General features: G+C 33.9%; 4 protein-coding genes across 5 annotated transcripts; 3 read left to right on the top strand and 1 right to left on the bottom strand.

Moving 5' to 3' along the window:
* The first annotated feature begins 2507 nt into the window (after window positions 1–2507).
* LOC132186218 (STS14 protein-like) lies at window positions 2508–3017 on the top strand. Its single transcript, XM_059600079.1, has one exon. It carries the CDS (start codon window positions 2508–2510, stop codon window positions 3015–3017), a length of 510 nt encoding a protein of 169 aa, XP_059456062.1.
* Window positions 3018–5002: 1985 nt separating this feature from the next.
* On the top strand, window positions 5003–5506 carry LOC132186125 (STS14 protein-like). Its single transcript, XM_059599950.1, has one exon. The coding sequence runs from the start codon at window positions 5003–5005 to the stop codon at window positions 5504–5506; it is 504 nt and encodes a 167-aa protein (XP_059455933.1).
* A 1579-nt stretch (window positions 5507–7085) lies between these two features.
* LOC132186179 (STS14 protein-like) lies at window positions 7086–7592 on the top strand. Its single transcript, XM_059600020.1, has one exon. It carries the CDS (start codon window positions 7086–7088, stop codon window positions 7590–7592), a length of 507 nt encoding a protein of 168 aa, XP_059456003.1.
* A 363-nt stretch (window positions 7593–7955) lies between these two features.
* On the bottom strand, window positions 7956–14448 carry LOC132188727 (uncharacterized). Of its 2 annotated transcripts, XM_059603258.1 has the most exons (12): window positions 13854–14448; window positions 13689–13764; window positions 13081–13153; window positions 12715–12795; window positions 12410–12526; window positions 11556–11984; window positions 10393–10796; window positions 10148–10247; window positions 9982–10041; window positions 9818–9904; window positions 9335–9463; window positions 7956–8617 (listed from the first exon to the last, which is right to left on the bottom strand). In XM_059603258.1, the coding sequence occupies exons 2-12, from the start codon at window positions 13760–13762 to the stop codon at window positions 8315–8317; spliced, it is 1857 nt and encodes a 618-aa protein (XP_059459241.1). In that variant the 5' UTR covers window positions 13763–13764; window positions 13854–14448; the 3' UTR covers window positions 7956–8314. The 2 variants fall into 2 exon arrangements, with proteins under 2 accessions (XP_059459241.1, XP_059459242.1); XM_059603259.1 differs by lacking the exon at window positions 12410–12526 and having other exon boundaries at window positions 13854–14447.
* Between the last annotated feature and the right edge of the window lie 2858 nt (window positions 14449–17306).

Below are 17306 nucleotides of genomic sequence, written 5' to 3'. Positions count from 1 at the left end.
AAAAAACCAAAACAAAACAAAACCACATTAAATAAATCTATATTTCGCTATATTTTTCCTAGTTCCAATGAAATTCGAGAGGTATAAAAAAAAGTCTTATCAAATAAAGTTTTCCTTTCAACTATCATTCACGTATATAAAGTAAAAAAATAAAAAATAAAAAATAAAAACTCAATGACCATCAATATAATCTAAAAAAATGTCATACCTCATACCAAAAATAACCGATAGGAAACTATTTTTTCCTATCATTTCCTTGAATTCAAGGTAGAATTTACAAAAGAAAAATAATCAATTTGAAAAAATATATAGATATATATAAATTAGAACAAAATATAAGGAAAAAAAAATGAATGATGAAATAACATAACAACATATATCACGTAACGTGAACTACTTTTCGGACACAGGAAAAAAAATATTACTCAATAAACACCAATGTAATAAAAAAAGGTCATACCTCATACCAAAAATAATGATAGGAAAGTCTCTCTCACTATCATTTCCTTGAATTCAATGTAAAATTTACCATAGAAAAATAATCAATTTGAATAAACAATAATATATAAATTAGTTGAAATTGTCTTTTTCGGTTGTATTCGTTTCTCAATTCAAATGAAACCTTGAAAACCAATGTTGGCCGTTAATTAAGCATGTAAATAGAAAAACGAATTACTCAATGAACAACAACGCAAACTAAAAATAACGACAAGAAACTATCTCTCACTATCAATTCCCGAAATCAATATAAAATTTACAAAAGAAAACTAATCAATTTGAATAAAAATAATATATAAATTAGAACAAAAATACAAGGGATAAAAAAAAAAAAATGGAAGAACATAACCACAGGATAAAGATAAAAAAACAAAAAACAAAAAAAATGAAAATGCTAATATAAATGAAAAGAATTTTTCTAGCAAAAAAAAAAAAAGAACTGTAGTATATTTTTTAATTGAGAAACAACGATTGGAAACTCTCGTCTTTTTTCCTAAATTGAGTGTAAAATTTACAAAATAACATTGAGATATATATAGAAAGCAAAAGAAGAAAAAAGAAAAATAAACAAAGAGAGAAATTGAGAAATTGAAAACCTTTTGTTTTTTTCACTAAGATATCAATTAAATGCATTAATTCCAAATAAAACATATACGTTTTAATTGTAGAATATAAACAGAAAGAAAGAGAATATAAAAAGAAAAATAGAGAAAGAAAAAGAAAATTTGAGAACCTTTTGTTTTATTCATTAATACAATTAAATATATTACAAATAAAACCCTTACGTTTTAATTATAAAATTTACCAAATTCAACGTACAATTTACAAAAGAGAAGTAATCAATTTGAATAAAAATAATATATAAATTAGAAAAAATATAAGGGAAACAAACGAAAGTGGAAGAACATAACCACAAGATAAAGATAAAAAAAGGAAAAAAGAAAAGAAAAAATAATTGTAGTATATTTTTGGGTAAAGTCCATATACCTCATCAAAACTACCACTCAATTGACATTGTCCCCCAAAACTACAAAAACATTATCAATGTCTCCCCAATGACGAAACTACTTTAGTAAAATAAAAACAAAAAATATTAAAAATTCTATAAAAAAACATTAAAAAAAAAAAAAACAAAATTCCAACGGGTGGCCAAATTTATTTATTTAAAAAAAAAAAATCATTTTTATAAGAATTTTTTTTTTAAAATTTCGATTTTTTTTTTTAAAGAAAAATTGAATATTTTCGTTTTTTTAAAAAAAAAAAAATTTGTTTTCAATTTTTTAAAACTAAAAAATTCGTTTTAATTTTTTTCTTTCGAATTTATAGGTGTATTTTTGTCTTATTAAGAAATATATATGAACATTTTTATCTTTTTGCTATTCTTGTGGGGATATTGACAATGTTTTGATAGTTTGGGGGGACATTTGATAGTTTGGGAGGACTTTCCCCTATGTTTTTTCATTGAAAAACAACGATTGAAATCTCTCTCTTCTTTTTCCGAAATTGAGTATAAAATTTACAATATAACATTGAGATATAAATAGAAACAAGAGAAGAAAAAAAAAATAAACAGAGAGAAAAAAAGAGAATTTGAAAACCTTTTGTCTTCTTCGTTAAGACATCAATTAAATGCATTCCAAATAAAACTCATACGTTTTAATTGTCTCATATTGAGGATATAAACAGAAAGCAAGAGAAGATACAAAGAAAAATATATTAAAAAAAAAAAATTAAGAATCTTTTGTTTTCTTCATTAAGACAATTAAATATATTATAAATAAAACCCCATATGTTTTAATTGTCTTAGATTGATATATAAACTGAAACCAAAAGAAGATAAAAAGAAAATTAAATAAAGAAAGAGAATTTATAAACCTTTTATTTTATTCATTAAGACAATTAAATACATTACAAATAAAACTTGTACATTATATATATATATATATATATATATATGATTACAACTCGCACTTGCACCAATATTGGTCATAGCACACATTACATAGAAAATGGCCTACGCATTGCTTATACTCATCGTGGCTCTAGCCATACCTCACATCCCTGCGCAAGGGGCTGCGCCACTGCCTAGCGTAGCTAAGGAGTACCTTGAAGGACACAACAAAGCTAGGGCAGAAGTTGGGGTTGGCCCGCTCAAGTGGAGTGAGGAGCTAGCTAATGCTGCACGCCGACTAGTCCGATACCAAAAAAACAACATGGAATGCGGTATGGCCAGTTTGACCAACCACAAGTATCGTGGGAACCAATTATTTACAGTAAACAACGAGACCATGACACCACGCATGGCCGTTGATAGATGGGTGCAAGAGAAGGAACACTATATCTACAGTTTCAACGAGTGCATGTCATACTTCCGCACGTGCGTGGCTTATACTCAGGTCGTATGGAGGAAGTCTTTGGAGTTGGGGTGTGCTCAAGCTAGATGTTCGGAGTATGGCACTAGTATAACTATATGTTTCTATAATCCTCCTGGAAATATTAAGGGGGAGAGGCCGTACTAGAGTGTCAAATCCTTTTTTGATCTGATTTTAAAATTTATCACATTGTCATGGAAGCTTTGATGACAACTTAATGTGAAATAAATCTGAGGAATGAATTGACTCGAAACTTTTTTTTATTCTTTTTTCAATAGTGTTATTGTAATTTTTAATTAATAAAAATTATAAATTTAATCATTTAATTAATAATTTAATACTCTTTACAAACATATGTTTAGCCCTCATATTGGAGGACGACTAACCTCGAGAGTTGAAAATTTTACTTTTGGCACCTTTAAGTGTAACGTGCATGCAAATTTTACCAATTACCATTAATGATGAATTTCACCTATTGTATTCACCTCTGTGAAGGAAAGTGGGAGTCTAACCATATGTTTCTATAATCCACCAAGAAATGCTGTTGGGAGAGTCCGTACCAGAGAAGTTATAGAGTTCTCTCTTCTTTTTATGGTTATGGAAGCTTGATGACAGCTTAATGTAAAATAAAAATTTTTGAGGTACAAATAGAGCAGAGATCTTTTTTACGGTGTCATTTCTTCAGCAAATTAAATGAGATTGGAAGATGTTGGATATTTAACTAAAATGAAAATAAACTGTAAAATTTTCGAAATCAAAGAGACTCACCCACAAATATGAACAGCTCGCGTCTCTGATTAGACTGGTAGGTGGGCCACCGTACACGGACACTGCATTCACCATTTTAACGCCTGAAACTTGCTGGAAGCCAGAAAATTGCTTAATTAGACACTTTTTTTTTTTTTTTTTTTTCTGGGTCGTCGTACTCTATTTGATAATTGATAGTTTGAAGATTGAGATGGGCCCAGGGTGTGATAACTCTTATCTAGTAGTGGTAGCTAGTCCAAATTATGAACATTTTTTAGTAAATACTGAGATGGGCCGAAATCAAGACTGAGATGGCCCATGGTGTACTACCTCGAAAATCCGTTTGTTTATTTGTTGGTTATAGCCCATTTGTGCATATGGGCCTTTAACGTTAGAAGGGTGATGGAGAACAAATGAACAACGGTACAAAAACTTTCTTCATCATCTCTGCTGGCTGTTGCAAACAACTTAATCCATGAATTCCAGTTCGGGACAGTTTGGTACAAACCTGTGCAACTACAGTCTACAGTTGACCTTAATTAAAATTACTAATTCTCTTCTTTTTCTTATATCATATGCTGGTTTCTATGTGGTTTGCACGTATATATGAGGATCAATGATTAAAAATATATTGCAAAGTCAAAGTCTAGAAACTTCGACCATTTAGAATTATTTTCTTCTTCTTCTTCTTCTTCTTTTTTTGGACGATTGACCAATTAGAGTTGAATATTCATAATTTATCCAAAAAAAAAAAAAAAAAAAAAGAAGAAAAAAATTCTAAATGGTCAAACTTTGCAATATATTGTTAATCATTGATCCTTATATATACGTGCAAACCACATAGAAACCAGCATATGATCCTTATAGATACGTGCAAACCACATAGAAACCAGCATATGATCCTTATAGATACGTGCAAACCACATAGAAACCAGCATATAATCCTTATATATACGTGCAACCATGATTTGCTGCTAGCTGGGCTTTCTTAGCCTCATTTTAGGCCCAACTATGCACCATTCTACATTTCTACTACTTGTATAAATGTTAACCTTCACTCCCTAGTCCTCAACAAAACAAGAGGGCTTTGACTTTGACTATCATCGAGTTGTTATAATAGATAAAATAAATCAAGTTAATTCAATAGTTGACTTAGATTTAAAACTATTTCTTCTTTCTATCTTACCCTCTCTTTTTTTTCCTTTTTTTTGGGTGTCTTTCTATCTTACCTTCACTTGATAATATTTCTTCCATCCCATAATGATTCCCTTAAACATATGGACAAACTAGGAAGAACTTGATGACCTACCAACCTAGTGGCTATAAATAATTGCAACTCCCACTTGCACCAATATTGGTCATAGCTAACACACATTACATAGAAAATGGCCTACGCATTGCTTATACTCATCATGGCTCTAGCCATACCCCACATCCCTGCACAAGGGGCTGCACCACTGCCAACCGCAGCCAAGGAGTACCTTCAAGGACACAACCAAGCAAGGGCAGCAGTTAGGGTTAGCCCGCTCAAGTGGAGCGAGGGGCTAGCTAATGCCGCAAGCCGAGTAGTCCGATACCAAAGAAACAAAATGAGATGCGGCTTGGCAAGCTTGACCAACCGCAATTATGGTTGGAACCAGTTGTGGACAAGCGGCAAGACCTTGACACCACGCATGGTCGTTGATACATGGGTGAAAGAGAAGCAATACTATAACTACGCCAACAACATGTGTCTGCCAAACCACACGTGCCGCGTCTATACTCAGGTCGTGTGGAGGAAGTCTCTGGAGTTGGGGTGTGCTCAAGCTAGATGTGTGAAGGAGGGCACTAGCATAACTATATGTTTCTATAATCCTCCTGGAAATATTGTGGGGAAGAAGCCGTACTAGAGAAATCACATATTTCTTTCATCTCATTTTAAACCTTATTACACTGTTATGGAAGCTTTGATGACATCTTAATATGAAATAAAAGTGAAGAACGGATTGACCTGAGACTTTTTTTTTTTTCCCAACAATGTTTGTTATTTTTAGTCGATAAAAATTATAAATTTAATCGTTTAATTAATAATTTAACACTCTTCACAAACATGTGTTAAGCCCTCATATAGGAGGACGACAAACCTCGAGAGCTGAAAATTTTACTTGTGGCACCTTTTAGTGTAACGTGCATGCAAGTTTTACCAATTACCTTTGATGATATGAATTTCACCTATTGTATCAACCAATCTGTGGAGACTGTTGATGGTAGCATGCAGGTACATTCTAACACCTATATACACCAATCTATCGAGGCCGTTAATGGTCAAATGCAACTATATTTTAAATGCAAGAAATCAAATAAAACGCAGAGAGCAAATAGTTCATGGTTACAAAGTAATCACAGTATAGTTCAGATCATGAATAAACATGGCAGCATACATTGTTCAATGCAGAATCTCCACTCTCTCACAACACTACTTCGATATTAGATATGTTTTATGGTTAACATAGAGATGGAGATCACATAATATGAGTTCAAAAAGCCATAGATCACACTTCTATCATCCCTTTTATGGCTACACCTCCTACTTTGTATATATATATATATATTGAGTGTAAAACTTACAACATAACATTGATATATAAAGAGAAAGCAAGGGAAGAAAAAAGAAAAATAAAGAGAGAGAGAATTTGGAAACCTTTTGTTTTCTTCATTAAGACATCAATTAAATGCATTCCAAATAAAACTCCAACGTTTTAATTGTCTCACATTAAGGATAGAGAAAAGAAAGCGAGATAAGAAAGAAAAAAAATGACCTAGCTTACATGCTATTATTAAAATAACAGCATGTATGATGTAGTTTCAGCAACGGTCAAGATTAAATATCTAAAAAAATTTCTTCATTTTATCTCTCATATTAAAAGCTTCTCAAAGTAAGTAAACTTTGAGAGTCAATTTTAACCGTTGCTTACACTACAGCATATATGCTGTCATTAAAATTACAGCATGCGAGCCAAATCCAAAAACTAAAACCCCCTATATTTTAATTGTCTCACATTAATATATAAACTGAAACCAAGAGAAAATAAAAAGAAAATTAAATAAAAAGAGAGAATTTAAGAACTTTTTGTTTTCTTCTTTAAGCCAATTAAATGAATTACAAATAAAACCCCTACATTTTATATATATCAAATCCAAAAACTAAAACCCCCTACGTTTTAATTGTCTTACATTAATATATAAAGTGAATCCAAGAGAAAATAAAAAGAAAATTAAATAAAGAGAGAGAATTTAGGACCTTTTTGTTTTCTTCTTTAAGCCAATTAAATGAATTACAAATAAAACCCCTACATTTTATATATATATATATATATATATATATATATATATGTGTGTGTGTGTGTGTGTGTGTGTGTGTGTGTGTGAATGATATAATTACAACTCCCACTTGCACCAATATTGGTCATAGTACACTACATATAGAAAATGGCCTACGCATTGCTTATACTCATCATGGCTCTAGCCATACCTCACATCGTTGCGCAAGGGGCTGCGCCACTGCCAACCGCAGCCAAGGAGTACCTTGAAGCACACAACCAAGCAAGGGCAGCAGTTGGGGTTAGCCCGCTCAAGTGGAGTGAGGAGCTAGCTAATGCCGCAGGCCGAGTAGTCCGATACCAAAAAAATAACATGGGATGCGGTCTTACGAAATTGCACCACAAGTATCAGGGAAACCAGGTGTGGACAATATTCAACAAGACCATGACACCACGCATGGTCGTTGATAGATGGGTGCAAGAGAAGCAACACTATAACTACGCCACCAACACATGCCTGTCGAACCACCACACATGCAACGCCTATACTCTTGTCGTGTGGAGGAAGTCTTTGGAGTTGGGGTGTGCTCAAGCTAGATGTTTGAAGTATGGCAGTAGTATAACCATATGTTTATATAATCCTATTGGAAATATTCCAGGGGAGAGGCCATACTAGAGTGTTAAATCTTTCTTCGATCTGATTTTAAAGCTTATTACACTATTATGGAAGCTTTAATAACATCTTAATGTGAAATAAAACTAAGGAATGAATTGACCCGAGACTTTTTTTTTTTTTTTTTTTTTTTTTTTTTTTTTTCGACGGTGTTATTGTGATTTTTAATCAATAAAAATTATAAATTTAATTATTTAATTAATAATTTAACACTCTTCACAAACATGTGTTTAGCCCTCATATAGGTGGACGAATACCCTCACCTTTTAGTGTAACATGCATGTAAGTTTTACTAATTACCATTGATGATGAATTTCACCTATTGTATCCACCAATTTGTGGAGACCGTTGATGGTAGCAGGCAACTATATTTTAAATGCATGAAATCAAATAAAACGCGGAGAGCAAATAGTTCATGGTTACAGAGTAATCAGAGTACAGTTTAGATCATGAATGAACCGGGGAGCATATGTATTTACATTGTTCAATGCAGATCTCCACTCTCGCACAACACTACAACAATATTAGATATGTTTCTATGGTTGACATATAGATGGAGATCACATAATACGAGTACAAAAAGCCATAGATCACACTTCTATCCTCCCTTTTCTGGCTACACATTCTACTTTGTACAAAAGAAAAATATAAATTCTCCTAGTATAAATTTCTTACGAACAATGCAATCTACCTCAAGTATTGAGCAGCAGCCTATGCAAGCAGAGTCACTTAACAAGCTCTTTAGATATCAAATACCGAAAGGTGAAATTGTGAGGAATCCACTCGATGCTCTTGTGGGATTTCCCTAGTTGACATTTCTTAACACTCTTCTTCAAAGATTCAGGCAAAGACAGTTGGATCATCTCTATCACTCCAGCTGGACACAAACCAGAGTGCTTCACAAATGACTCAACGATCTTTGGTAAGAGGATTTTATGATTCTTGCTTACACCGAAGGTAGCCCGAATGTACTCTTCTTTTGCAGCTTCCATCTCTTGGAATACTCTCTTGGGTGTGTACACACGAACCTGAACAAGACCAAAGATTAAAAGATTAAATCATTCCCATGGGATGCTAGTACTTATATGCTTCATCCTGTTTTGCAGTTAGAACCTAGCTACCACAAAGTAACTTCTCATAAGGAATTCTAGGAAAACTCCAAATTGATTAGTTATTTTGGGATCATAACGCAGATGTGAATAACCATTTTTCCTGAGTCCTTACAAATTTTTCAAAAGGATTAGTCAATTTGGAGCTTTCCTAAAATTTCTTATAAAGTTCAGTTTTACCTAATAACTACGCAAAGTTAAACTTATCACTCATAACTATCTTTATAAATTATCTACTCTATGTGCGCTACTCCTTTCTTTCCCAATATGAGACCAGAATGTTACAAGAATAGTTCATGGGATTGTGAAGAAGTAAACCCTAAATTTAGCCTTTGTTTCTCCTATAATACAGTCAACCAGAATGCTTAGAAATGATATTGACAATGTAAATATGAAAGTAAGTCCCAATAAATTTTCCTGGTCAAAGGGAAATGAGTATTGTCCTTTCATTAGTTTCATTGATTCTTTTTCCTTTTTTTTTTTTTGGGTAAGATTGTCACACCGATTCAGAAAAAAAAAAAACGATTCTTGAGTAAAAAATATACATAGATGAAGCATCTCTACACTGCATATGTAACCAGACATGCGAGTGAAATGATTCATAAAGCTGGAAAAAGATAAAGAAATAAGAATTACCGCAGGATCAGAATGGCTTCCCGAACAGAGTGCAAAGTGTAAAAGGGGTTCTGGATGCTCAATTGCATATGCTTGCCGTTCATCTCCAGATTTAAATTTCGTTCTTGGAGAAAGTAACAAGCGAAGCCACTACAAGCAGAAGCAATTTTTATCAGCCTCACTACAACGATGAATTTGGAAGAAGATCCCTAAGTAAATTACAAACTGAAAGGAAAACAACAGCTTCATTGTGTCTTGAGAGCATTATTTTAGATAATATATAGTTTGACGTCCTACTGAGAAGAGCAAAAAGAAATAAGAGGAGAGGCTTATGAACTTCTGCAGCCTTGTGTCTATTAAAGAGAAAAACTTTCAAGGCGCCACCAATCAAATTTGCATTCAGAACCATTTCACAGAATTCAAATGCACATTCACAGAAGATATCAAAACAAATGTCAAATAACAATTAGTTAAAAAAATGAAACCCCAAGGCTCAGGACCCACCTGTCCAGGACGAGACATCCGGCAACCCAGGATAGAACTCTGTATAGTGTCCGCACTGATGATGTGACCCCCAATGTTGTATGCAGCCTGGATAGTGGAAAAGTTTAAGAAGACAAATAATCATACTGACTATTCACCTACAGGACCAATAATGCTCGTCCTACCTTTAAGAGTAGAAAAACTCTCTTTACATTGTTTTGTGGAATCCCATAAGCCAAAAATGCCTATTCCAAAACAACAAACTGATTAAATTTCACTGGCATCAGAAATAAAACTATGCAAAGGAGTTAACACCGTAAACTTAACATATCTACTAATGAGAATCATTACATGCATCACCAATGCATTGTGTATGTTAATCCAGAAGGCTAGCTTCTCTTCATGTTTCAACTTCCTAGGATCAACTTCTTCTAATTGACAGATAAGTGACCTGTAACAGAACAACCAATAATGATAATGAAAATTGTAAGAGAGCATAGAATTCGAACGGAATATATGTTTTTGACCCCTCCAAATTAAATTCAACATCATTGGCAAAATATATTTTCTTGGGTAAACATATCATATAGGGTCACCTGAAATTTTGTAGCAGAGGTTCAGTATCACCCAGTTTCTGACCATCTCTGTAAATCCAAGGTACTTCAACCATTGTGCTGTATGGTCCACTGAACTCTTTGAGTCCTTCCACATGGAAAGGATTATCTAAGCGTACATCAAAAGATGAATTATTCCTGAACCCTGGACTCCACATATCACACTGATCTCGTGGAGAAAATGCACTCATGGATGACATGGTTGAATTGGGAGATGACAGGCCATGATGTGTCAAAGGGGGGTCAGCTAGCTTGCAATATAACGCTGACATGCACTTGATCATGTCCTCGGAAAGCTTGTTAGGTGTCTCTGGAACATGATCAGAGATGCGGGTACCAAGATGCTCCGCCAGACTGATTATATTTGATGAAGCATGCTGAGCATACTGTAGAGAAGCAAATGAAAATCATAATCCATTTGCAATACACACACACACATATAGGGTAAAATTCAAGTTATACTTGGTGTAACTCCTTGACTATATTACACCACTCAATATTTGTTATTGGATCAACATTTTGGCAAACTCAGTATTGGATTAGATGACCTCTACTTTTTCATTATGCTCACCAAATATCAACATGACCAGAAATTAAAACCATCTAATCTAGAAAATATTCAAAAGCTTAGTTTTTTTTTTTTTGTTTTTTTTTTTTTAATTTTTATTTATATATATATATATCTTAAAAATCTCCAAAACATGAGTTTCGATTAAAATGTAATTAACATCAAATTGACGTCAAATTCAACATGCATGATAAGTGTGTTGAAGATATTTAATCCATCACTAGGCTTGATAACATATTAATTCCAATGAGAAGTTATAGAGAGATATAACATCACAAAGAATTACACCAGATGTAACTTGAAGCCAACTCATATATAGTTTCGTCTATATTTTGTATCATAATATTATAGCAGCTGCCAATAACATCTCCACATCAAAGGTATAATGCCATTTTTTTATCATCATTCTATTGCCTAGAAGAAAGGCAAAAGAAAACTGAAACTATCAGTGTTTCCTTTTCCTTCTAGAAACTAATGGTAAGACATCTTATTATGATGTGGCTCCATGCAATTAGCAATACTAAAGGAGCCAAGCTCTAACTAGGAACAGGTGAATTGTGTGATTGGACTTAATTACCTCCATCATTGACAAAGGTTGGGAATGGCATGCTCGTAAAGCCTTAGCCAAAGAATCCGCTGGAGGTGAAGTTCTAGTCAAAAATGCTGAACGTTGGGATAATGAGGAGTGACAGCGATGAACACCAGAATCTAATAGCTTCTCTTCTCCACCAATTGCATTGGGTTCCTTGCACGGATTGTCAAGTGCCTCACAACCAGATTGTACTGCTGAACTTTCCCTCATTGATGTAATATCAGGCCTGGAAGCTTGGAGGATCCTCAATTTTGGAGTATTTATAGGTGATTTAGATCTTTCATCCTTGGCAGGTGGAGATACAGAGGATATTTGTTGATCAAATGCTTTCCGGTACAAGGAGAGAAGATATTGCTCCAAATACACAACTTCCAACTCTAGTACTGCAATTTCCTTGATTAACTCTGTGGCTGGCTGGAGTCATCCAAAAACTATTGTTAAAATGCAGCTACTATTAAGCAAAAGACAAACCAAAACATAAATTACATGTACATTTATGCAGTCAGATAACACATGGTATCTATGATAAAAAAAAAAAAAAATGCAGTGAGAATTCTCCAAAGATATTGATAGTTGAAAACAGTTCAAAATATTGGTTTTCTTTCTTGGTAAAAGAAATTTTGGTTAAAATGATGGAGCAATATAATGAGATCATGCAACACCTCAAGATATTAGAATGAAATTTACAAAAAAAAAAAAAACACTATGGATAAAATTTCTAAAATGATACGTAGCAGTAACTATGTCAATAGTTCGCGTACATAGTGTTTCTCTCTCTCTCTCTCTCTACACATAAACACAAACCCTACATCTGTGTTTGCAAGATGTTGATTGATTACCTTAGGCACTAACGTTTCAGTTGTATTATCATGAGAGGAAGACCTATAACCCAATGCATTTTCTAAGGCGTGGCGGACCTCAAATTGGTCTTGTAATCTCTTCTCAAGTTGTAGAATCTGCTAGCAAGATATGTAACATATAAATAAGTAATTAGTAGAAATAAAAGCCATAAAGCTGGAGCCTAGTCGCAATATACTGCAGAATGAAGCCAATGACCCAGAAAAACGATTAGACTAAGCGATTAGATTAAGCTGTTGGCATCTTCTAAACATGGTTATTAAGAAGTAAAAGTTTAGTTCCGTACCTCTTGCTTTAAAGAATCTTGGACTTCAGCCTTAGGGGACTGTTTCTTCTTGGTTTTAATATCCTTTAAGTGCTCCATATCCTGAAACCAGATCAAAGCTTTAATTAGAAATCTGAGTGGCTTGTGTAATTATTCCTAGAATTAAAATTCTTGAAAAAGCACTGCATGAGAGCAGTATGAAATGGTCATTTGTTTAGTAAAAGGTATCCACTCAGCTCAACAAGGCAAGGCCTTATACTTGCAACTACTGGGGAATCACACGTTCTGGATGGCATTGCACTAGGTTCTTAAAATGCAGAAAGATATACAATCAAACATAAGATGAAGTGGATAAATCCTTGAAGGATAAGGAGTAACCAATCTTACCTGCTTTATATGATCAGAGGCTTCAAAGGACCTATCCAGGTTATCTTCCTCGACTTTTTTCTTACCAGGAAAGCTGCCAGAGCACGAGATATGAAAAGAATCAATAGAAAGACATTGGAGAATGCAGGATTTGAAGTCTGCTATTGCAATTTTGGACAACTTCGTATACACTTTACCACCCATGTATAATCCCAAGCAGGGGACGTATCTTTTCATGCCTAAAAGCCCAGATTCAAGAATTTAATTATTCATAAAATAATCCATTTTCACCATTTCTTGAAGCTCTGGACCTTGGGTTTCCATATCAACCAGATACCCTTCAGGGATCTACCCATTTGGAAGGAATGACTCAAAGAAACTATGGATAGTAACCAAAATAAAAGGGTGATCACTGATCACGTATGTGTTGTCAGGCTTATTACTGTAGAACATACAGGGTGATATACTAATTTCTATAGCTATGAAAGCTCAAGTTCCCTTTTTTCCCTACAACGAATCTCAGATGTCGTTCGAGTTAATGCCCCCCAGGAAGTGCCATACCAAAATCTGAAAAGCGTATAAGCAGAATGATTGCTAACTAACAAAGGAACCCTGAATTAGATAGCTACCTCTTTGAACGCATGTGCTTTGGTGTTACTCTCAGTCTCAGCAGTTCCTTAACTCCACTCCCCTCAAACCCCATCTCTGAAAACCATCCCAAACAGTAATTTCAGTAAGTCATAAGCATTTCATGGAAGCAAGAAAAAAGCAAAACAGGAACAAAAAACAGTTACCATTACACACTACGACAAAACAAGTAAATGCCCAGACGAACCAGACCCACCAATCCAACAGACCAAATGGGGTTCTCAGAGACCACTAATTAGACTCCAAAACTTCCACTTGTCTTCTTGCATTTCAGCAAGGCAGAGCTGCTAGGAAGTACCCACAAAGTAACCGTTTTTTGCTGCTAACAGAGTCTGAACATAGCAGGGCTCAAGTGCTGGCATAAACTCATAAAAATACGGCTAAGAAAACAAAAAAGATACAAGCTTTTGACCAGTGAGCCTTCTCTCTGAAGGGTCTCACGCTATAAAGTATAAATCTTTAAGCTTTTGTAATGGAGGAGGGGCTTTTTGCATTGAAAGTAGTAAACCAATTCGTGTGTTTTTTAATTGAAGAAGAAAGTTTACATAGACCTGTGCTACAATGGTATACCCCTGAATGTCAAAACGTCAAAAAGTGGACAATTTTGATCACTCCACCAGAGATCACAAGGGACAAATAGGAGGAAGAAAATTTGTGGGTAATGACTGTTGGAGTGAATGCATATATATACATCTTCCTATTAGACATAATATAATAACAACCCAATTTCCACATTCTCTAATCTTGTTGGGAAGCAAGTGGGAGTTGGTGACCTCCCGTCCACCTTTGTCCCATACTGCTGCTATTATGCTATACATAGCATGCTATATGACTTTACTGCTATAGCATCGTACATACGAGGCTCTCCATCCCTATGATACCCCTACAAGACACATTAAATTAACACATTATTTTTCTCTTTTAGTATCACTTTTCCTTTGGGACATTAAACTTGTAACTAATAGTTATATGGTCTCGATTTTTATTATTTTTTTCTCAATTTAATTTGTCAAACTGACGTATATATATATATAATTTTCACATGCATTTTTCTAAAAATACATATTTAATAGACTGAAATTTGTATCACCAATTAGTAGTTGGCAGTGATAAAACCATGAAACCAAACTTGGATTTTAGTATTAGCTATGTCTCACAAAATGCCAAAGCCACCTTAATTGTACCTTCAAAACTAATCCATGTCAACTTCTTTTGACCCATATCATAAATCTGGGCATATTGCATTGCTTGTCAATATTTGTTTTTTTTTTGTTTTTTTTTCCATCAGCTTTTTCATATCATGAAGAATGTAAGTGTATATAATCATTTTGGGTTGATTAGAGAGTCCACTCATTATAGAGTAATCGATCATGGAGCATGACTCGAAGAGCAGTCGAGTGAGTACACCCAAATCAAACAGATTCTGGAAAACACACCAAAATTTAGGTTTAGAAGAAAAGCAGGGTCACCTCAAAAGGGATGAAAGGTGACTAAAATGAGGGATAAAGGAGACATTGGATGCTTGAAAAGAAACGAGGGCTCGTGGGGTTTCTCTTTGTCTAAATCTCCTTTCTTTTCTTTTCTTTTCTTTTTTCTGTTTGTCAAAATCCCTTTCGAGAGATGAGGAGATGCCCAAATTGTCCTTCAGTATCCGAGAGACTAACGTTTGTCAAAGAATCCACCATATAAAAAATCCTTCTCAGGCTTGACCTTTTCCAAGACCAATACAAAAGAAAAAGATGATGGCCTGGTAAGGTGGCCAGTCTCTTTTTGTCGTCATACTCACCTACTCTTTCGAAAAAAAAAGCTTCTTTTCACTGCAGAGAGAGAGAGAGAAAGAGAGTCAGAGACGGAGAGCGATTATTGACTACTTTTTCTTTAGCAATTATTTAATGGATATCTTTCATAGCGGGATCACTGGAAAATCCATAGGCTAAACCCTGCGAGAGTGAACTATGTTCTTTATATTTTTGTTTTGTCTTGGCAAGCAAAATACGGTAACAAATATTCTTTAAGAGTAGCTTAATCAATTGTACATCACGTTTAATGAAGACAAGTCTATTAGTTTGAATCTTTATTTCTTTGCGTAGACATGTCAAAAAAAAAAATTAAAAAAAAAAAAAGGTTAACAAATATATGTCTCAAAAACGCAAAATACTCGTCAAAACAAAAATGGGTTTCAATTTTAAAACTTTCCAAATAAAAAACAAAAAAAATATATTGATATCGGTTGGACTTTTGGAAGGCATTATTTATTTTAAAGTAAAAAATATGGACTTTGTCCAATATGTAAAAATAAAGCCTGAAAATTGATGGGCATTTTGTTAAACAAAGCCACTCATGTTATATTTTCAAATTATATATATATATATATATATTTAATCAATGGGGTTCAGAAAAGACAGCCATGGGGGGTTCTTTGTTTTGGACCCATCATAGTCTTTAAATTTCTAGTCCCCCAATAAATAAACAAATGAAACTTCTATTTCATCTTATTATCAAAATTTTATAGGAGTCAGGTGGGTTAGCATTCCATGCCAAAATTGCAAGAATAACGAGAAGATCACATCATTTAAAAAATATATAATTTAAGAGTGAGGAAAGTGATCAATATTTTTCAAATGAACTTGACAGACATGCTTCATAGATCTATGAAATTATGGAGTTGCATTAATGATATTCTTTATTTGTGGATTACAAAAAATAACATCCAATACAATACACACACAGTTCCATGCCACTCAGATTTTTCTCAAAATATTGATCAGTTTGATAAACACAAGATTGGGTTGAAAACCCATGTGTCTATGATTTTAAATTGCTGAAAATATGGTTTAAAAAATGCCAAGATACGATAAGGCTCTGACATGTTTATAATCTCCATTGAAGTTTTGGCTTAGATTTGCAGGATAGCCAAGGGGAGAGAGTTGATACTCAGGCTAGCTGACAACTTGTATGAAGGTTCTTGCAGCTCGAAAGACGATTGGATTATGCATTTTCCAAGAAATCGCACGCTGCATTCCAATGAATGATACAAAAAGGACAAACTATAATCAAATAAATAAAATGATTTTTCAAAGAAGCTGCTTCAGTTTGTTGCTTTTACTAGATTGTTGTTCTTTTCGTTAATTTATTTGGAAAACAACACCAAATTTGAATGTAATTTTGATAGCAGAAGTACATTATTAGCAAAGTAAACTGTAACTGCATAAGCTATGTCAAAACTCCAACATTGCAATTTACATTTTAATAGCTATTAACAAAAATAATTAGTAAAAGCTATCTCTGTCATTAGTCACATAAAAGATTTGAGTGCCCAGATCACAAATGTTAACTTGTTTCCAAAACATGAATCGGAATCTATTTGATCAATCTGAGACTGCTGATGTGTCATTTCTCAGGAGTGGGGGACTAGGACTAAAAGGGGGTGCCTCGAGAGGGGAAAAAGCCTAAATCCACAAGATGTGGCCGTTTAGTTGAGGGAGACTGTGTGCATGTGTGGTGGTGGGAAATTGGGTGGGAAATTGGGAAAGAGGCTTATGGGCTATGGCCTATGGGGCTTGTATTAGATTGCGTTGGAAAGGTGTGGAATCCCAGAA

This window comes from Corylus avellana, chromosome ca7 (assembly GCF_901000735.1).
Source record: "Corylus avellana chromosome ca7, CavTom2PMs-1.0".
NCBI classification, from domain to species: Eukaryota; Viridiplantae; Streptophyta; class Magnoliopsida; order Fagales; family Betulaceae; genus Corylus; species Corylus avellana.
This window is presented reverse-complemented; position numbering and strand designations above follow the sequence as displayed.